Consider the following 24,839-nt stretch of genomic DNA (forward strand, 5'->3'; position numbering starts at 1 on the left):
ATTTAAGTGAAAAGCATGTGTAAACTGAACATTACTGACAGATCTTTTCTGCTCCATCCTGCATGAGTAACAGAGAGAATCTTACGCTGCTGGGAGTCACACATAGAGTCATGTCCTGTTCTTTCTCTTTTGAGGACAGTTCCCAAATATTTTGTAAAAGCTGTGTAGCATTTCTAAAATTCACTCTACATGCCCTCACCAAAACTGAATCTTTTGTGTTTTATAAAGCTTTCCCTATTCTGGAAAAGAGGAGACAGTGGTTTTTGCCTCTTTGTCAAAGAATGCTTTCTTGCCTGGTACTGCCCTGGGCAGCAACACAGGACAGGGAGGAACAGAAACATTGAGTCTGGTAACCAATGCTGGATGCTGCTTTTGCCACTCTGGGCAGAGGGGTTAAAATCATTCAGAAGAGGCCATCTTCCTTCTCACTTCAGACCTCCTATTCCAGGTACCTGATTGAGTCTGTATTTCTAATGAGCTAGTCACAGTGGGCACCTATACAGGCAGCTGGCACAAGGTGGGTACCAGGACAACACAGCTGCAAGCACACAGCAGTGTGTCCCAGAGAGCTGACAAACTGAACAGTCAAACTGAGATGCTAAAGTAGCTATAGTGCCAGAGGAAGGCAGCAAACACAAATAGTGTGCTCATAGTCCAGCCCCCATTTTGCGTTCCTGATACAAATATGAAACCCCAGCAGGAGTAGATTGTTTCTTTAACATTAATCCAGCAAGCTCCAACGACCCTTATTTTGTGGGCTACTCCAGGATTCTTTCTTGGGGCAATTCTGACCTCATGCAAAAAAAAGAAAGACATTTTGTTCTCATAAACTTTTGGAAAGTCGTCTACCTGCTGATTGATTGATCGATCAATTTTAGAAGCATCTCAAACCTCCCTCCAGTTTTGCAAGTTTGCACACATTTTACTGTAGTTAGATCTCCAACTTCCTAGTAGATGGATGCAAGCACTTGGACATCTAACTGTTAGAATTGTGCCTCTACAATTATTTGCAGAAGCAAAATGGCAGGTTGTTTTTGAAAATCAGCCCCGCTAGGCTATTTTTTTCCCTCTCCTTAACTAATACTCCTTTTGACATTTTTTTGAACAACACAACTGCAATCCCAAAGCATGTAATACTCTGACATAATTCCCATCTCATACACCTGCCGACTGGAGAGTTCCAGTTTCTCAGTAACTGTGATGTCCATGGTTGTTTTTCATTTTAGATCCCTAGGAGATTAAATCCAACCTGCATTTTATCATTCTTTGCTGTAATTATTCCAAGCATTTACTTCAGTGAGTTATTTACAGATGGAGAAGTAGGGGGAGATGGAAGATGTTAGAACTACCAAATGGCACCAGATGTAAAAGAGGACCTTGACCTGAAAAATACCTTGTTTCTCTGATGTGCTGTATTTTTAGAATTCTGATTCCCTTTTAACCTAATGTGGATTAATGAAAACCCAAAGGCTTTTTAAGGTACAGTCTCATCATTTATCTTCACTGAGAAACCATGTCTGTGTAAAAACATAAAGTGTATTAGGATTAAAAAAAAGGTAATAAAGCTTCTGCTTTGAAACTGCTGTAAAGCTGAAGGGCTTTCACTTTTTTCTTTCTCAAAGGTTTATTGAAACAGAATCTGAAAGACATAGGCATCCACAGCTGTAACTTCTCACATAAAAGTTTAATGTAGAACTACAAAGTGACATGTTGCTATTATGTAGGATGCCTGTACAGATATAGGGCTTTTTTTTTGGCTAGCACAGAACATCCTGGGCTATTTTTCTTAATATCTCCATGATGATGAATGAATAATGAATACTCTTACTCACAATTATTTTACTGTGAGGTAACACTTCTTTCTGTGGAGGTTCATGTAATTTATCTAAATGTAGCTAGAAACAGAATCAGGCACTGAAACATGCTTGTTCACCAGCAAACAGCTTTACATTAGATATGTATTCCAATGGGAAAAAAATGGCCATTCCTTTCCAGCACCATTAGATACAAGAAGGACAACACAGAACTGCTTTTGAACAGACCACACCGAAAAAGCATCAGAGTGGTAGCCAGGCAGGGGTTGAAGGTAACAACACAAAGACAAAATGAAACTTAATTTTGGAAGAAAAAATAAAGATAGAGCTTCTCTCTAATACTACCTGTCTCTATCAGCAAAATTGGGCTATTGCAGCAGGCAAATACTGTGCAGCCAGAACAGTGTGGGAAGGGAATTTTTCAAAACCACTGAACTTCTAATAGCAGCTTTTATGAGACAATTGCCATCTGTTTTTTCCTTTATGTTTCTCACTTGGGAAATAAAAAAAAGTGAAAGCCATGAATAAAGGTGGTATTTGTTTTCTTCCTTTACAGCACTCTGAGCATCCAAACAACTTACCATGAAACAGCATATGCAATCCAGATTTATTTCCTTGTTAGTGGGAGGAGGTTATATTTGTTTAAAATTACTGTTAAGGGAGATCTGAAACTTAGCGTCTACAATTTCATTTGACATCTGAATTTTTCAGAACAAGAGTGCCCCTGATGTCTCTTGAGCAATAAAAGCATGGGGCCTACTCTCTTTAGCAATTAATAACTCTATCACAATACTGCTCTTGCCCTAGCTGCTTCCTTTGTGCTTTCACTGTGGTCTAAAATACTGATTAATACAAGCTGGTTCTTTTAGAGTCTTCCTCTGTAATATTCAACATCTTGAATGTACAAGCCACTGCTAAAATCTCCAGGTAGGCAGGAGCTAGGATCTTCCTCATGTCTTCTTACAAAGATTGAGTTACTAATGGTTTCTTTCTTGGTTCAGGTTCAACAAAACTACTGAACCTAACTCACTTCCTCCCAAAGGACGGGTTTCTCCCCTCATCTGAATAGTGTCTCTTGTTACTTTAAATCATGGCTAATGTTTTTAAAAATATATCTTACACATAAGTCAGCTGTAGATCTTCAGCATCAAAGGAGCCAAACAGAACTGTGTGAAGCAGTGTAACCTTAAGCTATAATTTTAAAATGCCATCACGAAATCTCTCAAATAGTTTTTAAAATTTACTGTTGACCTAATAACCTCAGTCCAAAGCATTCAACTTCAAATAGTTGTTTTTGTTTTCCCTCCAAAAGCAGTATTGGTAAAACAAATATATATATTGCAAAATACCTTGAAATTTGTATATCAATGGATTATCTGTGCAACTCACTTAAATTGCTAAAGTTTTCATAAAAGATGAGTAAATCAGGATAGCAGTAGAGCTGGCAGGCCTTAGATGGAAGTGATTTGATAAAATTGGAATTCTAATGCAATATGTTCACAGAGAAAGTTAAAAAAAACAGTAAACGCAACCTTGTAATAATCAACATCTGGCACTGAAATGAACAGCAGTCACAGAAAAAATACATATTTGAAAAATTTGTCATGGTGTCTTTCAAGTAATGAGCATCCACAAATTGTTTGTTGAAATATTTTCCTTTTAGTATTGTTATGCATGTCTGGGAAATAAAGTTTGTAAAGAACAGCCAGAACTCAGCTGCATGCTTAAAACTGAAACCACAGAGGTTACTGAATTAATTTTAATACCAAAAAACCCAAAGCCTGTACTGTCTTCCTTTTGCAGCTATATTCCTTCTATGAGCCTCCTTCACTAGTGCCTCTAGTATTAAATGCTCTAGCAGACAAGACAGGACAGCTGGACAAACATGTTCTCATCTCAACTGTAAAGTTATAATTTTCCCGTCCCACTAGTTTTCCCTTGAAACAAGGGGAAGTGTTACTACACTGATTAAAACAAACAACCCCCCTGCAAACAACAATAAAAAAGACAAATGCTCCCTTTCTTCCATTTACTTTATTAAAGGAGATGTCTAGGTGAGGGAACTTGGTCACAAACTAAAAACAGACATAATTTTCTTGGCCATGAAGGAAAACTTTTGTCATCTAAACCTGAGGCAGTTAGATGATGGCAATGTCTGATATCAAAGGTTGACAGAATAGAGCATTGAAAGCAGAGTGAAGACACAGCTTCAAACCACCAGGTCTCTAAGGGCCATTTGGCCACATGACAAGACTCTGCAGTAGGAGAGTATGGAGAGGTGGAGCATGGCTCCTTCTCATGCCACTGTGGAGAACAAAACCCTCCTCTTTGCCTAATATTACAGTTTATCCACAAAGCTAGTCCTTAAGATTGATAAATTTCTAGACCAGGATTTTTATCACACTGCAGGAACATTTCACCATGAACCACACACTCATCAAGCCCTGCAATGAACCTAGCCTTGAAGCCATGCTTCTCATGGGGAGTGCAAGATCTACTCTCTGCAGTTTCCTGCAGACTTCTGAGGAGACTTCTGCCACCCTAGGCCTCAGGGTAACTTTACATTACCCTCTGCCTAAGACTTTGTCTCTGCAACATGGAGTTCAACACTCTGCCGCTTGCATAAAAGAATGCAAAATCCACAGGCACTACATAAAATCATAAAAGAAGGAAAAAGAATTATTTGCAGGGTCAGATTGTTTGGAGCTGCTGTTGGTTTGGAGGGAGATTTAAATCTTTTTAACAACCTCTTATGCAAACTAAAAGAGGTACGTAGTAATGTGTCCTAGAAAATAAAGATGTTTCTTCACAGAAAACGCTGGCAAAAACAATATACATGTGCACACACACTCACACATGCTCCTTTTTAAGTTTTCTGCAGAAAACTTTGTACTTTGGAAAAAAACCCTGTAAGTATTGAAACAGAAAAGCTAAGATTTCTGATTGTAATGTTCATCTTTTGTTTTCTAGGACAGTTTCTAGGGCAAAGCATGCCCTTTCTCCTAAACACTACATTTTCTTTCCAGGTTTTAAAAGGAAACTGTTTCACAGCCATACAACATCATCAGTACCACAGTCCATGGAAAGAAACAGCAAAGCAGTTAAGACCAATCTCATGAGGAACTGCTCTCCTTTAATGCTTTGCTGGGGGAAGCCCAGCTTGCCTCCAGAATATCCCAAAGACTGAGCAAGCATTGGCTGCTGTATAGGTCAGCTCAGCACAGGTCTCTTATTCTCCTCTGTGCCTGTGCTATTCCTTTCATGACTATGTCTTTTAGGTCTTCTTTTCTTTCTTCATTATCATTCTGTTACATTTTTACTCAAATAAATAATTCAAACAAAACATAAGTACCATACACAAAGTGTTCAAGACATAAAAGCAACTTCCAGGGTAAGCTATGAACATTTGTCATTAGGCACAGTGCAAATGTTCACAGCGGAAGTCAATTATACTCACTACATGTCTTTGCACACAAATAGTACTGGTTTATAAACATACAACTCACTTCAGGGTCTTGTTTTCTTTTATGATACTCTAGGTAAAGAAATATGTACAAAGGGGTAATTTGCTTGGAAAATAAACCTGTTGCAATAAACAAGAGGAGAAATGAAAGATATAGAGTAGCAGCAAAAGGAAATGCGCCCCTATACAGAAGAATACTGGAGAGGCAAGATCCTAAGGAGTGGACACAGTGCCTCTCATTGAGGCATTCATGCAACTCAAAGAAAACCCTGTACTCATGCGGATTTGCCTCCATTACATGCTGCTTCCCACAACGTCAGGCTTGCCATCCACAACATCAGCTATGGATGCTCTTTGGATACTCTTTTCTCTAACGCTGATTAGTATTTGCGTTTCCCTGGGCTTCCTCCTCTGGGCCATCCTGATGTGCCAGTGCCACGGCTCCGCAGGGGCCATGGCCCAGGCCGTGTACCCCTCCCCGCCGGTGCCCCTGCCCCGTCCCGCTGCCGCCGGAAGGGCACCGGGGCTGGCACAGGCACGGAGGGGCACAAGCTCCGGGCGGGCACAAGCCCCGGCCCGGCCCGGGGCTGCGGGAGGCGCCGCCGCCTCCAGGCGCGGGGAGCCCGGGAGGCTCGGCACAGCGCATGGCCTTGTTCTTGTCTCCACCTGCTGATCCCATAAGCGAATGTACTCGAGGGAAAGCAGCCTCACGTGTAGACAGACAGACAGACAGACTCGGGTCGGTGGTCATACAGCCGTGTTTCAGGGCTGTTCCCGTGCAGTCACCGTGACCCGGGAGAGGAGGCAGGACACCGACACCGCAAAGGGGTGACCCGGTTTCTTCCCACTTTCCCTGTCAGACTTTGGAAGACAGGCAGGGTGCCGTTCCGCCAGAGCCATTCTCAGGTACGGCCGAGCGTTCCGCCGACAGGGCGGCCAAGGCAAGAGAAACCCCTGTGCAGGCAGCCGAGCTGGCACTGCTGACGCTCCGTAAATTTCTGGAGCTCATGTGTCAAAAAGCATCACCTTCAGTTCGCTGAACCCTTCAAAAGAAGCACACACCAGGGCTCCAGCCTAACCTAGCTCTCACCCTCCTCAGAAAGGACTAAAAAAAAAGACAGGGAAGGGATATACAAAGGCATTTCTCATCAACTGCTAAATGGCCCGATATACCCGTAACCTCCATTTCTCTGCTTTATAGCAAGAGAGTGATGAAAACCCAATGGGACAGCGTGCAGGCTGCACTTTGAGCCACCGGGTGCATTTTTGGAATTGGACAAATATTCTGAAGTGGACACCTGGGAAGGGCACGGGCAACAAGGGGAAATACTGTCAGGAAAGGAAGAGTTTAAAACTACTAAGAAAATTCCTAACTACAATTTTAAGAGGTGAAGTGCTGGCACGGATCAGTTTTCCTGAAAAGCAGGAACCGAGCTCGGAGCTGGCTCCTGATCTGCTGTTTTGAAGACCTCAAAAGCAGAGCAATTTAGACAGCAACTTCTTCAAGGAGTCCAGCTAAAACTACAAGGACATAAAATTCCAGTCAGACACAGGAAATTCTTGGGGCAATTCAAGAATTTTATGAGTCAGAAGATAAAAATCCCTCTGAATACCTAAATAAACTAATCTAATGAAGTAGTCACCAGGAAAGGAGTGTGGTGAATCTGCATGTCAGGAAGGACAAATTTAAACAAACAGGAAATTGAATTACCTGAAGCTGTTTTCATTTTTACTCCTGTGCCCTGCTTCTATTTGTTTTTAAGGTGCAAACCGAGTTGATGGCTGCAGAAGCTGAGGGGACTTTTTCATTTTAGAGGAAGTCTCAATTTAAAAGAAATTAATTACCTGGCTTCCTTTTGAAAAGGTGGTAAGTTGTTTATTTGTGATTCATTATTTGCACTATTGTAGACCCTTCAGGGCCAAGTGCAATTGGCCACTGACCATTGCAAAGGAATGAAGGGAAAATCATTGATGTAAAGTTCATAACTGAGCATTTAGCTTTTTCCCTGGCAAGCAGAAGTGAAGTTAAATACTTCCTATCAGATATTTTACCTGTGCTACTAACTAGAGGGTTCATTCCAAAATGGATAGCTACAACTGGTCCAGGTTCATATTGAGGTGCATGATTTTGACATAGAAAAGTTGACAGAGAGGTTTCCAGAGAGATCCTCATGCCTACAAAGGTCTAAACTTTAGGTAAATGGAATTTTACCTAAAGTTACCTCCCCCGGTGTATAGCTATGGAGCTATATATTGTCTAGACTCAAAAAAGAAGGGGTTTACAATTGAATAGTATTGCATCCCAAATGCCTTTTATAAGGAGTGAGGAGCTTTTTCAGTTTATAACATTTTCATTAAAAATTCTCTCAATTAGGAAATGAAATAAATTTTAGCAAATTGCGCTTTGCAAAGATCATGTTAGAATTCCTAAAATTACAAAGATTGACACTCTTCTCATCATGTTGCTTGTATACTAAAGTTAAGCTTGCATTAAAGCCCTTTTGTTACCTCAGGTTTGCCTCAGCTTCAAGAAAGTAAACATACAGAGAAGCTGGATTTTTTTGCTTTATTTAATGAGGTCTGTGATTTCAAAACTCTTCTCTTCCAGAAGAGACAAAAAGGAAAATTCTCTGTAAACAAGCTTTACTCCAAAATGGCTCTTCGGTTGACTAAAATATTTCATTATACAAAGAGTTCATTGTATGAAAACAAAAATACTGTATTTTAATTTTGATTTTCCCCTATCATTTTATATTTCATACTAAAAATTGCAGATAAAAAGTTGTGCTGAAATAATTTTGAGATGAAAAATGAAACCTTCTTGCCCAAAAGACAAGCCACTGGTCTCTCAGCTTCCACAGTCTGATATGCTGCAGTAGACAATGTGTTAGGCATAGGTTGAACTGATTGCAAACTACTTTTATATAAATTTAGAACACTTCTTAGTTTTCTCTCTGAATTGCCTGTCTGGATCCTCCTATTTGGGGTTGATTCTGGACTCCATTTAAAATACTAATTGTTTATATTAAACAGACAAGAGAATGTGTGATGTACTTTAACTGTCAAAAGTGTTGTGAACAGCAGCAGCTGGAAGAGGAATGTTTAATTCATTCCGTTACCCCCAAGCCTTTTAGAATCCTGTATCAGCAGCTACATCTTAGTCTTGCAGGCAAAAAAAAAACAGCATATGAAGGGGTGGTAGCACTGCAAAGCTTATTCTACAGGGGAAAAAAACAAGGGGCATTCATGTCATTATTACATCAAACTAGAGTATCACTAAATCTACAACAGTATTGATGCATCTGTGAAAGCTGTGCATGGTTTTGTGTGGAACAGTTCATACACTATGGCTTGTTTCTTCTGCTGGTTTACTCACTCTGAGCTGATGCCAGACACAAGATGCAGGTAGTGATGGGAGATACCACTTGAACTATTCACTGTGTGATATTCCTAAAAAAGGGCTCTTAAATCTTCTGGACATGGCTCAGCTGCCTGTGTGAAGCTGTGAGGAAGAATAAGTTTCTGCCCCTATTATTCTGACAGGGCACATCAGATGTGCTCGGGACAGTTCCCCCCACCATAACTGTTGCAGCATAAGCTTTTGCTGGGACCAGTGGATCCTGAAACAAGTGTAAGAGCTGTTACTTAAGAGAGCTTAATAAAGGCCTTGCTAAGTATCAAGATCAAGTTATTTTCAACCTCTCAAATTTTCAAAAGCAGAAAAGCATCCTACCACATTTATACTATTTTGTGTATATCCTTGAGAAAACCTTCTAAGTAAAACAGCAAATTAGCTGCACATGGAAATATGATCCTTCTAGTGTCTGAAAACATTAGGTAAAGACATGCAGGAGCTTGTGCAAACTGCTGTAGTGCAGGTTTTCTTGGTTTTTCAGGCCTGACTTCTGCCATGTGGTTTGGGGTGGGGGTCTTTTTTTTTTTTTTAATGTCACATTTACAGGATGAATTTGGCACTCCGGAAAGGAGCACTGCCTTTGTTCATCCCGTCAGTCTTTCGCTTGTCCAATTGCCATGGCTGTATTAGTAGGAAAAATAGACCTAACGAGGTGTAAAATAATGCTCTACATTCAAAACTTGAGCGCTGTAGTTCATTTCACTTTAATATTTACTCCAAAAGTAAACTGCTGAAACCTTGCATAAATGGTGCCAAATGAGTTTGCAAGGTATTCTAAACGTACTGAAGTTAAGTCGACTAACACCTCATACACACAGTTGTTTATTTGGTTCCTTACTACCAAAACTTCTGCCAGGATAACTCTGCTATGAAGCAAGAGAGGAGATACATGTAGGGCAAGCTTGACTGGAAGAATTCTTAACAAAACAGCAGTTAGGCAGCAGAAGCATCATCCATACCAAGACATTAAGCAGAAATACCTAAGTTGAAAAAGTGGCTGGAGGTAGAGATTTTAATTTGATTTAATGCTTTTTATACCCTATGTGCACTGTTTCTCATTGTCAGCCCTTCCACTTTGTTTCTTCTATTGATTAGATTTTTCTTACACTACTTCTTTCTTTCCTTTTTCATTCAGAAAGGCAGCAAACTGGGTGTTTGAGCTTCCTCTCAGGCACAGTGTGCTTGGGAATGAGAAGTCAAGGAGCTGTAGCCTTGATTTGCTCTTGGAGGAAGCTGTACAGAGACTTTGTTCAGGTTTGAGAGATGAGTTTGTGGTTCCTTCTTAAAGGAAAGTTCTACAAACACTCTCACCAGAGAAGGCAAAATACAAAATCTTAACAAGGGCTCAGTAGGATATCTTCAATTTAAAAATGCTGATTTTTAAACAAAAGGTACATGAAATGCTTACTTGCTGGCAGTAAACTTTTTCATAGGGATGTGTTTCACCAAAGACACTCAAGGAAGTAACCTGCTACTCAGGAGGTCCCATGGAGATGCATGGGAACCTTCTGTTCTGAACTTCAAATACTCTGTATCCAAAGTGGAGAAGCTTTACACGACAGACTTAGGTGTCATAGGGTGGCTGAAACCATCTATCAGCTTCTTCCCTTCTCTTTCCCCTGCCCTCAGTTGTCTTAGTCCTGCTGCTTCCTCACTGTTCACCAGCTCAGGTGCTTATCCATTTGTGGCAAGAAAGCTTAATTCACTAAACCAGAACAAAATTATTCAACTTCTTTTCTGGGCTAACAAGCTCTATCAGTTAAGTATGAGGTTAAACAAGCATTGGAGGCAACATGAGGTGGAAGGTGAGAAAACAGGGCAAGGAGTGCAAGGATGACTTACTGTAATATCCCTGACTGATAAAAATTGTACTGTTAGAATAAACTAAACCTCTGAACTCAGCTTTGACACTACATCTGTGCACTAGTATCACAGAAACATGATTATAAGCTGACCACACAAACAACAGATTTGACTAGAAGGCTGCTTGAGGTCAGTGCCTTTATAATTCAAATAAGCCTGTAATCCTTTAGTTCCAAAGATCTCCTCTGTCTCAGCATTACAAAAGGCAAAGAATGTGAATTTAGAACTTAAATTACCTGTATCTTTTCAAAGTGAGCAGGTAGCAGTGGATGCACTTTTCTGGAAAGGGACTGAAATACACTGTACTTTTCATTCCCCAAGCATGGTGTGAGCTCTTAAAAAGCAGATAAGACAAATTCAAAAGCTACAGTATGTCAGTTCCTAACCCTATCTTAGGAAAAACAAAGTCTGACCGCCTTTGACACCAAGCTACTCCAGTACTGATCGAACCCTGTTCAACAAACTCAGACTTTTTTGAAAATACTTCATAACTCCCCACAAGTACACTCTCTGTTTACATAACTACGGAGAGCTCAAAGGGGATTTAGCAGCATTGCAACAATGGAAGTTGCAGGGACAGGAAGGACTGGAATGCCAGAGGTTGCTGGCTCTTCTCTCTGCACCTTTCATGTCTTCATGAGACTGCAAGCAAAAAAACACGTATTCTGGCTGCAGGGCACTCTTAGCCTTAGGAAAAAATATCTGCTTTCAGTTGCCTAAAAGGGACTATTCTAAGCCCACTGAAATGTAAAGGGTTTCTAGTACCCTGACTGGTTTGCAGTCACACCAAAATTTTTTAATGTGCACTGTAACCTCTTCCCAGCTCCCCAGGACGCTGAAGTATACCCATGGTTTTAAATGCTCATGCTGAAATTGTATCACTTCAGGTGTTCTCAATAGGATTCCTTCCTGTAAAGAAACTAAAGTAAAATACTGTCCAAACTGCTGCAGGAAGAGAACGGACCCAACAGCACTGTCAGTGGCTGACAAATGACTTGGTTCCCGTGCCACAAGCAGCAGCCCATAGAGCAGCTCACTGAAAACCCAAACAAGGCTTGCAGCCCCTGGCTTCAGAGCAAGAACTAGAGGACCTGAGGACCTCTGACCCATGTTCTGAAACAGACCTTATACTTCCCTCCCCTGCAGGCAGCTTAATGACCTGTACAGGCCTTTTCTGACATCAGCTTCAGAGCCTCACCTTAACCCTCATTGAAGCTTTTTGGCATGAAACAAGATGGTGCTGTATTTGCACAAGGCACCATCCCATTGGTGTATTTTTGAGGGAGGAGGTGGAGTGAGGAGAAGCAAGAAGCCTCAATAGCAAAATTTCCAGTGTTCAACCTTTATTTTTCAGTGTTCAGCACTACTCTCACTAGGTGTAGTATTTGTTTCACATTGCTATTCTTAACACATTTTTTAATCTACACCCTGAGAAATATTAAGTCTAAAATACTTGCAAAATTGAATTGCTTTCTAGAAAGGCCCGAAGCAAAGTGATCACCCTTTGGAGAGCTGTTTGTGCAATGACTGATCATCTCTATTGTTGGCATTCCCAGAGGTCACAGAGGGGTTCAATTGCATTGTACCAGAGCAGAACACAAAAGAAAGGCTGTCACAGCTGGATGATTGTGCAATCTAGGAAACCAACCTGTGGGTGCCAGTTGTTAAGCATCCAAATAAATGGGGCCTGAGTTTTAAGTTGATGCCAGGTTTGGGAATTTGGTTTTAGTTTCTTTCTACTATAATAATAGTGCCTTAAACCAGAGCCTTTAGGTGTCTCGAAAACTTTCTGAAAAATCTTAAATTTTGCAAAAATAATTTTTAATTTTTAAATTAATTTTTGTAAAAACTGGAAAAGTTAGAGAATTTGAATAAAAATCAAACAGCTCAACTGTTTTCCACTCTTCATTTTGCAAGCATATAGTGCAAGTCTTTGCTTGAAATGTTTCCTTTCCAATATCAACGTATGTTAAAAAATCTGAGTGGCACATATCCTGCCCCAGTTCAATATATAGGAAAAAAGCCAAAATATTTTCCTTCAGATTACCAACTTAAAACAAACTTGCCTGGATACACAAGTCCCCAGCCTAGTTTGCATATACTTGTTTAGTGCCCAAATAAAAAAATCTCACAGTTCTAGCTCTGGCTACCCCACCCTCTGGGACTAACCTTAGCATCCTCTGTTTGAACATTTAACCTCTTTCTACAGTAAGAACATATAGCAAAGACCTTGCATCCGTCTGAATATGAAAACTGGGTGAGCAGGACAAGCAATAATTTAATATGTAGCTTTGTACTAGCATATCTTTCTACTTTCCCTGTGTTTAATGATCTGCTTTCCTGTGCTCATTCCATGCAACTATTTTTGTTATTTTTTTTCTTCACTGATCTTTATCAGATCATTTAAATATTTGCATAAGCTTCAGTAAGTATCAGTTTGTTTCCTGAGAGGGTGACGTTCTTCACTCTTGCTTTGAATGTTTTAAGTACCCACTATCACTGCTGTAACTGTAATTCTCCATTATTCATTAGTTCTAAAACAGACCTGCACAAATAAACCATATCATTGAACTAATGAGATATGGGTGGTAAGTTTATGTAAATACAGCCTGAATGAAAGGTAGAATGTCTGCATAGCTTAGATAATCTTATTCTTTGCATTGCAGTGAAGATGACACTGCATGCCCTACATCTATTAATCTCCATGAATTCAATGAACATTTTGCCTTATTCTTTCAGCTTCTTTATGAGACTACCTTTATGGTGCTAAATTTGAAGTAACACAGTCCCATCCAAATGTTATAGCAGAACTGTAGGCTGCAACACATTTGATTACTTAGGCATTTTAGTATTACTGTCCATCTCCATCTGTGTGAGGTTTAACCCTGGCACTGGACAAGACAGTTTATGAAAACTAAAAAACATGCAGGAACTATTGGCAGAGGAGTGAAAGAAATATACTGTTAGTGCTTGTACAAATTATGAGAAACCCATTAAAGCTCAATCATTTTGTGGATAAGAAGAAACATTCCCAGAGGCAAAGTGGCAGGATATATCTCATGAGTTTGAGCTTCTGAAGTTTCCCAATAGCCATTTTTGCTGTGGGAAGGAAGGTGGAGGCTGCAGGGATGGACAGAGTCTCTGTATGGTCCATCTCTGTCCTGATCATCTGAAGGCCGTGGGCATTTGGATGAAGCTCCGTGTCCTCACTGCCACCAAGTACAGTCAAGCTGCCTGGCCACTCTGGGTGCCATACCAAAAGGTAAGTGATGACACAGGTCCCAAACTTGGACTGGTGTATAGTGTTCACAGGAGGTGGGAAGGTGGTCAAGTAAAGGTGGCCAGGTACCCTCTCCCTCCTCCCAGAAATCAGAGCCCAGGAAGGGCCATGTCCACCGGGCAGTCTAACTGGTGTGTTACACATCCTGGCCAGGAGCACATTCTTTGGAAGGGACCTTCCTGACGTGAGCAAGCAAGGGGAACATGAAAACTAACATAAATGTATCATTAAATGAATTACTTTTTCAAAAACTAGAGCAAGGGACTTAAGATTACAGTTCTACTATGTATATTTCTTTGCTTTTTAGGAGTGAGGCTTACTTTTTGTATGGTCTATACTGTGATGCCTAGAACCAAAGGAGCGAAAGCAGCTGCTGGCTGCAGGATTTCAGCATTGTGCTGAGCTTCAGCAACAAAATGCTGCCTTGTTTAATCATACTGCCACAACAATACAGATACAGGTACACCTGAGATATGTTGTCATTGTGGGGCCAGGGAAGAGTCACACATGCAGATAATAAAGAAAATAGAATTATTGAAAAAGGGTGCTCCTGTAATTCTCTTCTCCACCAGTTAACAGTGTAAATGATGACCAATGTAAATTCAGTTTGCCACAGTCTTAATACCATCATGACCTAAAGGACAGTTCTGACAGTAGTCTTTCATTCAGGTTTTTCTTACTATACTTGAAAGCAGGGAGTGTTTTCATTCCAGTGAAACACTGTATCTTCCTTTCTTGCATTTTAAAGTTGTTTCAAGAACCCTAATGCTTTATGCAGCAGATTTTTTTATTCACAAGAACATTTTTTGCCACTCTTCAACCTAAATATGTCTTAATTGGTTTCCAGATATTCTATCAGTGCTAAGCATTGACATTTCAAATCCCACTCCTCTTTGATTCAGTATTCCTGGAACTCCATTTAAATCCCTTCTAGTGTGCGTGACAGGGAAAAAAATCACTGACTGAAGGGGAGATAATAGTAGGGAAGTGAGTATATGAGACTTTCAAAATCCATAAATCTTAAGGTAAACACTTTTAAAATGAGAATATAAACACGGAAATTCAGTTCTCATGACCACCTCCTTGAAAAGTAAGAGACAAAACCAGAATGATTTTGGTTTTAAATGTTAATTTTTCAAAAATACCCTTCAGTTTTAATATCTACATTTATTGTTTATTCCTTAGCTTGGTTAGAGCAGTTAACAGAATAAAAGACTTTGACTTTCGAAAAGTTTCTCAGTAGTGCCTTAAAATCACCAAAATCTCTTCCTACTAAGCTTTTCAAAAATTTCACATGCTTTCTGAAACATGCCAAAGACCAGTTTAATATTTGGGCCCTGAGTGAAGCTAGATGGAATATGATACATTTTTTATTCACTCTTATTGTCCTTAGGCCATATCTCTTTGAGTTACATATTTCTTTTCTTGCCTGTAAACGGATGAACACTGGTGAATGATGAATTTGCAAAACATACTTTACCAGCTTTTTCACATCTGACAATTCTTACTCATAATTTAAGAAAAAGTTATAAAAATGCAGCAATTCTCTAGGGTCACCATTACTGGAGACACATAAGCAGATTTGGGTTTCTTTAGGAAAGGTGAGATTTAAAAAGGGAAATAAAAATGCATACAAAGAGAAACAGAACTAAAATAATCACTAAGCTAAACTTATCTTTCTCATGAATATACTCTACAAAAGCTCTGTGTACAAGAGGTTTACTGACACCCAGCTGAAGAACTTGGGAGCAGTTGTGTAGTTCTCTCAAATTTATGATTTTTATCCTACTAAGCCTCCACAGCATCAGACATGGAAAATTACTTGAGGATCCCATCCACTCATCCCCAACTTTTGGTACATTCAGTCCAGTGATAATCTATTGTGACTTTAACCATCAAAGTTACATGCCTAACTCTAAAATTGATGGACACTCAAAAGGGTGATTCAGTGAGCCCTGAAACAGACTTCTCCAGCAGAAGGGATGAACTCATTTGAGGATGTTAACCTCTTCCAACTGACTTGAGATGAAGCTCAGAGGGCTATGTTAAGGTTGATAGTCACAGTTAGCTGAGATGATCCCACTCCATCGACATGGTAGTAGGTAGTGTAAAATACCCCTCCAAATGAAACGCTAACGCTTCTCGACAGACACACAGGGATTGCGTGAGAGCCAGACACAGACATAACCTGAAAAGGGATATTATGCAGAAAATGAAAGCACCTCCATTGCTACAGCTCGTAAAGAAAAGATTAGTGCTAAATTAGGTGCTTCAGTTTTATTCACAACAATCAAACACTGTGAATATTGATTCTGTGATCTCAATAGGCACAGTGTTTGGATTGGAGTATACAGTCTAAGATTGCTCAGACATCTGGACCATGGCTGATGAAAAGGTTGGGACCACTTTGTAAAGAACAATAAGCGGGTAAGACAACTATGTACAAAACAATACATGGTAACTCACCCCCAGTGGAAAGCAAGGTTGGTAAGACTCCTGATCCAATCACAGAGGGCTACGATTCTTTCCTTTCAGAAATGCTTTCAGGTCTTGTAACCAAATCCATTGTTGTGTGGCATTAGACCTGACTGTGATGCCCTCACTCATACAAAACTCAGTGCAAATTGTGTCTAACTTAAACTGGCAGCATTAGACCTCATTGGTGTTTTGACTAAGGACTTAATTCTAAACAGATGGCTGCTCACATGTACAGTGGCAGTTGCATTGGTATGACACAAACTTGTCTACCATTACATCTTAAAGGCTGTGGTTGCCACTAAATTAAGTCAACAAAAGACAAGTTAATCTTTTTTGCTTCATACTCAGATCAACACTAAAGATTGTGATGGTGATCACTGAACATTCCAGTTTGATTAAAAGCAGCTTGCATTTTTCCCTTTACTATTAGTACTACAAAAACTGAAATCAGTTTTGATAAGAGACTAAAATGTGAAATAGCAAAAGCTGACAGATCTTTCATATGGTTTCTTAATGGTCATAAATTTACAGCACTACATCAATGAAAGAAAAACATTAAATATTTTAATCTTTATTGAATCTTCTGTCATTAATAATTATCACATAGCTAGTTTGTGCAGTCTCATTTTTTTTTCCAATAACAAATTTATTCCAGTTTCAAGTAATACCGTACGATATCATTCTCATCATCTTGTACAAACAAGATGTTAAGTTTCTTTTTCCTTTAACAAATCCAGAGGGAAGAAATAAAAATACCTTGCATCTCATTCAAATTCACAACCTCATAAACCATGCTAACCAAAACAGAAGATGGGCTATTTTGGACAACATGCACGCAGCCACAAAAGATATTGTGCTTAATGAAACATTGCCTAAATCCAAAACAGGAAAATGCAGTTTGTGGTAGTGAGAAAACAGTGAGAACAAGAGTGAACACATTGACCATAAGGATCCTGTCCTGTTAAATTCATCAAGGTGCACAGGCAGAAAACACCCTCATGGTCCTCTGCCTGGTGTGTGGCTGCAGCTTATCCCATAGATAAGCTGTTGAAGTCCCAAGAGCCATCTGACACATAGTGTGTGGGGGTTCCAGCAGGGTGTCCACTGAATGCCATTGTCTCACCCTCTCCTCGTTTCCAGAGGCTGATGAGGCTGGCAGTGTGGTGCTTGTCCCAATGGTTTCACACATCTCTAGATTTCCTTTGAGCTCAGTCCTGGTCACAGCAGTGCCAAACACCTCCAGATTGTCACAACTGAAATGATGCTGAGCTTTACAAGTGATTCAGGAACAAGTGATTATCAGTTATCACTCATCAGCACATAGTTCCCTGGGATGTCCCAGCCATCTAATACTCCAAGCCAGGAGTATTATCCACATCAGGGCATGGCCCTGAAACATTCACCAGATGGTTCAGTTTGCATCTGACTAAATGCTCATTTTGCTGCTGAACAAATACAACTGGACATGCTCCTCAGCCATTGCATCCACAACACCCTGCGTGAATAGTTGTTAATGCCAAGAACAAAGTAGCACTGACAAGTAATGACAAGATAATCTGAGCTGCTGTTCCTGGTTTTGCAGTAACTGTCTCCCACCATCTCTCTGTGCCAGCTCATGCACATTTTCAAGAATCTAAGCTGGTGGTGGCCAGAGAGAAGGAAATCATTCCTCTTAGTTGAAAGAGAACCTGAAGAGGTCATTTACCTCATCCAAAAAGCTCTGGAGCATCCCTGTTCTTCAGTATCACAGTTTATTTTGCCACTTTGCTGCAAGAGATCTTTTAATACTTTTAAATCAAATGCTCTGATTATAGGATGACTGTTGAACTTGCCAGCATGATTTTGTTAAGAACACCAAATATCACTTCTCCCTGTTTCTGAAACTACTTAGCCTTCCTAAGAAGAAATTAAGAACAGCTCTAACACAACATGGGTGGAGAAGCTGACATCAATAAAATTTAGGAACTTATTTCTTAATCTGTATTTAAATATTTGATGAGTTAGATCAATGCATGTTTTTATTAAGTACCTTGCTGCTTTGTCAGCCTAAGGTTTTAGGCAAGTTACATTTCTTTTGTGTTTCCCTGGTAGTAAAGGTCAGTGAAAATTACTCACTTTCAAAATGCCTTTTTGTATCCATTTCTCTCTTACTTGGGCAGAGGATTCCTTATACTCTTAATAGTTGTACTGATGATTTTCATACAAGGGGACTGATGACAGGCTAAGGGAAATCAGGGCTGATACAGAGAGTTTGGAAAGCCTGTTGCAGAACATCTGGAAATGTAGCCAAGAGGAATTTGTGAGAGGAAAACATCTGATCACCTCCAGCCTTATAATTTTGTTCATCTGTTCTCTAGCACCTGTGCTGAATCATGTAGCCTTGCAAGTTTGTACTTGTAGTGGCCACATTAAAGGGAAGATGCCAGTAAACACAAGAAAGGAAAGGATGGGAAACATGATGGGGATATAGAGGTAGCAGCACTGTGCAGTGCTGAAGACATGGTGGAAAATGTAATGTGCTGAGAGAAGAAATGACCTTCAGAGTCCCTGGCTGACACTGTGAGTCCAGACAAGGCAGGCAAAAGAAATTCCAGGAACTGTTGGGGGCTCCTTGACTTGCTTTGTATTTGACTGCTGGGGCAGTAGGAATCCAACAAAAGATCATGTGTAGCTGTCCCTCAGGACAGCCTCTAGGTGCATGGGCAGCTATTATATCTTAATTTCTGATACTAATTGGAATGTTTCCAAATTTTTTTTTGTTTATTGACACAAACAGTGGCATAAATCACATACATTATCTTTACATTTTATTTGATATGTAGAAGCAGGGAGACAGAAGAACAGGTCTTGGAGATATGTCTCTTTTTTGAGACGAGTGTGAAGCTGGCACAGCAGATGATGGACACAGCTGAAGGCACTGTGTGTCCTTGGGCACCCTTTTTCTTCAGTGCACAGATATGTCTTAACAGCATGGTGCTTCCCTGACTGTCCCTCTTGCACCCTGTGCTCTCTGACTTTCTACATTCCATGGTCTGAGTGACAGCTACACAAGAAAGACTCCACTGGAGTCCTTGCATATTGTCCATGAATTTGTCCTTTCCTTTTATCACAGAACAAAATGGAATTTTTTTGCCCGTGATTTCACTGTGAACACTCTAACTTGAATATCACATCTCACCTCCACAGTGGATGCAGGATGCAGCAAATAGTACAGGAGATGCCCCAGGAAAATTCCAGCCCTCCCAGTGGGCAGTAGGAAATTCACCATTACCATTCCCTGGTGACTAGGGGGCATGCTGAGGTAGTTTTCTTAGATTATTTTTGATATTACTAAGGTGGGATTTAAAGTGTTCAGCAACAGCTTTTGAGACCTACAGTTTTATCCTGTTAGGGAACAGCACCCTGAAGACCTATTTACTCTAAATTTTAAAAAAACAAAAATCTATTTATCATTTATCAAATTAATTTCATTAATTATTCCAATATAATTCTTATATTCTTAAATTCTGAAATCTTCTAACCAAGCACATAGCACAATAAGCATTTTAAACACTAAAATACTGATAATAAGAACAAAATTGTTTCACCTGTGGGATTTTTGGTGGTTTACATTGTTCTCTAACAAATTGTGAGGAAAAAGAAGTATTTTTCCTACAACCATTTTTGCTTTCAAGTACTTTGTTAGAAAAAAATCTATTTTCGGTACCAGTAGAATTCATCATATTATGACAGGAAAGCAAAACTGTTTCATTTATAAGATCTTGTAACAGCGTGAAGCTAACCCCATGGTCTCTGAGACAGAGATCCTGCCAGCTGTAGACTTATAAAGAGTCAGCAGAGAAAAAGAAGTTTCTCAGATGGAGCTGTTAGTCATGATATGAAGAATGTGTGTCCCCTACAGATGTTATAGTTATTTGCATGATAAATCCTGATCATCACCGTAGGAATTTTGCAGCCTTCTTTTAAGTTAATGCTCAAGTTCCAATTAATCTTCTTTTGACAATGTTTGTCTAATATTTCAGTGTTGAACAACATTTTCAGGGTTACATTTGCAGTGAGCCTACTGGGTACTTTAAATGCTGTATTTCTGACTTTGTACTTGCTTCAGAAATACTTCTTTTAATTTTTCAATGCTTCACAAATATTTCTAGGAAAGACAAGTACAATAAGCATTGATAAATGTTTATTAAGGGCATATCTCGACTTGCAAGTTAACTGGAATTAACACTGGGGTTAATTTAGAGCAAGCAATAGTTGTGGAACAACTCCCTAGGGAAAAAAATGTATTCTATAATAAAATTACCTCATTCTCATGTTCAACACTTGAAATGTTTTGAGTAACATAAGATAAATGGGAACAAAGCATGTTTGTTCCAGTTTGTGGGATCATTACTTTACTTAGAAATGACAGTCTAGGGAATTCAAAAAGAAATGAGGGATGTGAAAATACCTTAAGATGTCTCCAAGAATCTTGAGGCTGCATAAATACAGACTCAGATGCTAGCAGCCCTTTTTAAACCAACACTACACTGACACTTTTCAAAGGCCTGTGTAATGCAGAACATGGTGCTACACAGGGCACTGCAGCCCCACACACAAAAGAAGGGGTTTTTTTTACAAGGATGCCATCGCCCATGCACCTTGAGTACAGGGTGCATTCACTCAGCAGGAGGTCTGGGATTATTGTCTGCTTTGGGAAAGTTATAGCAAATTCTTTGGTAGGGAAACAAAACCAGATGTTGCCAGTATCTTCACTTCTCCTCTGCTCTTACATATTGGGAACAAAAGAGAAACTTAGAGTCCTTGTGCCATCTGACTGTCAGGATCAGCTTCTTGGTGGAAGAATTGAGTGCTCTTCCTGTGAAGAGAAGGCAGCTGTACCTCTCACAATGATAAGGGGATTTTGAGCCTTGGTGTTGCTTGGTTTTAACATCTACCCTGGGTTGTTAAGGGTATCTTTACAACCAAGATACCCTTGAAACCTGTGCCAAGAGACACAGCACTGATGAGACCGAGGTGTTAAACCTTAGTAGTTCTCTGTTCCAAGTACAGGGTTTGGGGCAAAGATTAAAATGGGACCAGGAGCCCAGGGCAGAAAAGCACATGTCACACTGGTGACATGTGCTGAGCAGGCCCACACCACAGCTGCAATAGTGGCAAACTTTTACCACTAGCTTCGGAAAAGCCATGCCCCTGCCTTTGCTGCCAAGGGAGTGGCAGGCAGAACAGTGTGTCTTAACAGGAGAACTGCTTCAAAAGAGAGGCAGAAAACTACTTGCAGCTTAAGCCACCAAGCAAATTGAAGCTCTGCAGAGAGCATTTTTCCTTTAGTAGAAAAGCAGACATGTGACATTCTGCTCCACACCCTAGTTTTGGTAACTGCACTAAAATAAAGGGGGTAGTGGCAGAAAATGTGTGAAGCTGTCCCTTGTGCAATCCGTCTGTTTTGTCAAGATCCAAAAATCAATCTTAGCATAGAGTTTATTCAAGAAATATTTAAAGCAAGTAACCCCAAACACACAGACTAAAATCATAATAGGAGCAAGATGACACAAGTGTACAAGATGTAGGCACTGGCTATTTAAATGCTTCCTGCTGTAGATTTCACTTCCATATAGTTCCAAAGATAAAATCCAATGTAGAAAGAAAAAGCAACGTAATGCCTCATATTTCAAGCCCATTGGAATAAAGGAACTGGGATAAAAGGAAACTTACTATTCCACAAACAACCTCATTAATAGACATTGTAAAATTCATAACATTATAAGCAGTTATAATCACTGCATTAAGCAAACTATATAGATGATAACATTAGTCTAAAACCAAAATTTCCATAATAATATCAGGTTTCCTGTTTAGAACAGATTTTTCCATCTTAACAAAAAATGTATTTTGATTTACCTTTTCAAGCAATGGACATTTCACCTAGCTTCAGGACAATAGCCTATTTTTAATTTATTACTGTTTAACTTTAAGGAACACCTAGGAATAGTGAGCTGAATAAGTAACAGTCTGGTATTAGGATATCTGGTTTTGCCTCCAGCTGCTCCCCTGTTTGCTGTCCTGTGTTTTTTGTCTTGTTAGATATACATTAACCTGTTAGACTGACCTTCACTTCCCTCCAAGTTCCTACAACACATTACAATTCTTTAAAAAGACATCTTGGGAGAGACTGCCTTTTGGTAATCCTCCTCAGTTGAGCTCTACAGACTGGTCTGGCATGCATTGTGTACCTGCATCTGTCATGAAGATTTGATGACAAATCATCTGTTTCCTGACAGAGAGGCTGCACTGACTTCAAATTCCCACGAAATGTTTTTGTCCACCAGGAAGAAAAACATTTGCTCTATTGCAGTGATCATTTTCAAACTTCAATCCTCCATTTGATTTAGTCTGTATTATCATTTATTTGTATTACAATTTTTCTGGATCAATTAAAGCCTGTTGTAAGATACATCTTCTCTATCATCTTTTGGGAAAATGTAAAGAGACCGGAACTAATGAAAGGAATGAAAGCAAATGTTTCACAGTAACAATGCTGTTTTCAGAGGGTGAGAAATGAAGATCCTTTTTAAGGCTGACCTACCCCAGTTTGTTTAAAACTAAGCTGAACTTGAACTGATAAACTACTCTTTTGAGATTAACCTGAATAGTGTACATTCAGTAAAACACTGTAAATGTAAACATACCTGAATTGGAGTCAAACTTTGTTTCTGACCTGAAAAAGAAAATAAAAAGATCGTAAGTTACAAGAGCTGCTTTATGCCATAAAAGCCATTTGTCAGACTGATCCCTCCAGCAAATACCATCTTTAACCAGACTAACTCTGTACATTAACATTTAATGCATTCAAAGGCATTTGAACCCAAATAATGACTATTATCTTTAATATTTTACTGTTTTATATGCTATAGTTACAAAGAAGATATTTTGAAAGGCAGATCACTAACTGAAGAAAATAAAATATAAATTTGAATTAGGATTAAATTATATACTGTGAAACATAGCATACAGTTGTTTGTATGAATTAAATAGTTTCCGTTCATTTTCATTTTTGAAAAGTCATTAGGAGGATTTAACTCATTCATGGATGTTTCCAATCTATTTTTGAAGCAGATACCATTTCATTAATGTCATATGTATTGTATCCAATGATCTGTACTTAATTGTGCAACATCCTAGGAGGTTTTTGTTTGTGTGTGTCTTCAATTTACTCATTCTGCACATAGGAGTAAGTGGTTTGATTTTCTTAAAAGTGGAAAGTAGGGGGTGGGAGAGAGGAAGGGAGCCAGACCCAAATTTTAACTTGTTTTAATGTCTTTGCAAAAAGACAATGATGTGTGCATTATGCACCATTAGCTTTGGTCGTGCACTGCAGATTTTTCTCTCCCTAACAAGTAGTGTTTTCTTCTAAGGGCTTAGCTCTTAGCAAATGAACCCTATAACCTGTATATTTAATAAAAGGAAGAAAAAATTAGCCCTTGTGGGAACATCATGTTTCAGATATTGGTTAATAATACTTGTAAATGTAGAAGCCTTTGAAGGTCTCATTTCAACTGTGGGAAAACTTAAGTTGGGTAATTACTCAAGATGCTGCTGATGTGCTGTCAAGCAGAATTAACCCTATGACTAGGGCTATCCACACAATCTGCTACAAGACAGCATTGTCTATATTGAGCTCTCAAACCAATTAACAGGCATGTTCCAATCAGATTTATATCGCCCACTAACAATCAGTTGCACACATGGTCATGGCTGTCACAGCAGGACACAAGGTCTGACCAGCGGGAGACCTGTTAAAGCATGTTACGTTGGCAGCAAAATGCATTTCCCCAGAAATTCTAAGGAGGAAGTACAATGTTGGATCCTTCTACATTGCATCAAGGAAGGAATGTATTTTTGGGAAGTTACAGTCCTTCTTTTTTAGGCAATAAATGACTGAAGCTCAAAAACTAATTGCAGATTTATTTTCAACTTTTATTTTATAAGCTTCTACATGCTGTTACATGCACTCTATATTTTTATATAACTCACATTGTAATTGTATACCAAATATCTATGCTACAGCAAATAAATATAAAATCAATTATAATTTGAAAAATTAACAAGTTCACACTATTAAAGTCATCAGAAAGGAAACAACTCTCTTGTCCCATCCTGCTCATTCTGGACCTTCCTCCAGTGCTCACAATATTTTATCTTAAATATAACTCTCAGGAAATGAAAAGGTGAGAGGGAAAAGACATATCTTCATAATTAATATTTTTAGTACCACCAAAAGCACTGAACAAAGAAAGCACGTTGCTGACATGCCTTCACAAATATCAGCAGCAGTAACTGCCCAGGGCACCAGCCCTGCTCAGTTTGGCAGTATAATTCAATTGGTATTTACACCAGCAGGATGAAGGTCCCACCCTGTGAAATGTGGTAACCTGGGGGAAATTCCACTGAGTTGGAATTAAAGCTACTTAGTCAGTGTTTCATTTACAATATTCTCCTCAAGCTGCTGTATACCTGCCTGCACTA

At 39.4% G+C, this 24,839-nt stretch overlaps 1 protein-coding gene across 3 annotated transcripts in view; it reads right to left on the reverse strand.

The window, feature by feature from the left end:
• Positions 1 to 24,839, reverse strand: part of MSRB3 (methionine sulfoxide reductase B3) — an 82,110-nt gene that overhangs the window by 11,540 nt on the left and 45,731 nt on the right. For all 3 annotated transcript variants that reach the window (XM_071423494.1, XM_071423493.1, XM_071423495.1), the window contains exon 5: positions 23,003 to 23,031. In XM_071423494.1, the coding sequence (XP_071279595.1) occupies positions 23,003 to 23,031 (29 nt within the window). The remainder of the gene's footprint in view (positions 1 to 23,002; positions 23,032 to 24,839) is intronic.

The sequence above is a fragment of the Agelaius tricolor genome, unplaced genomic scaffold, assembly GCF_023055355.1.
Source record: "Agelaius tricolor isolate 1412-34295 unplaced genomic scaffold, bAgeTri1.0.p SCAF_3, whole genome shotgun sequence".
Taxonomy (NCBI): domain Eukaryota; kingdom Metazoa; phylum Chordata; class Aves; order Passeriformes; family Icteridae; genus Agelaius; species Agelaius tricolor.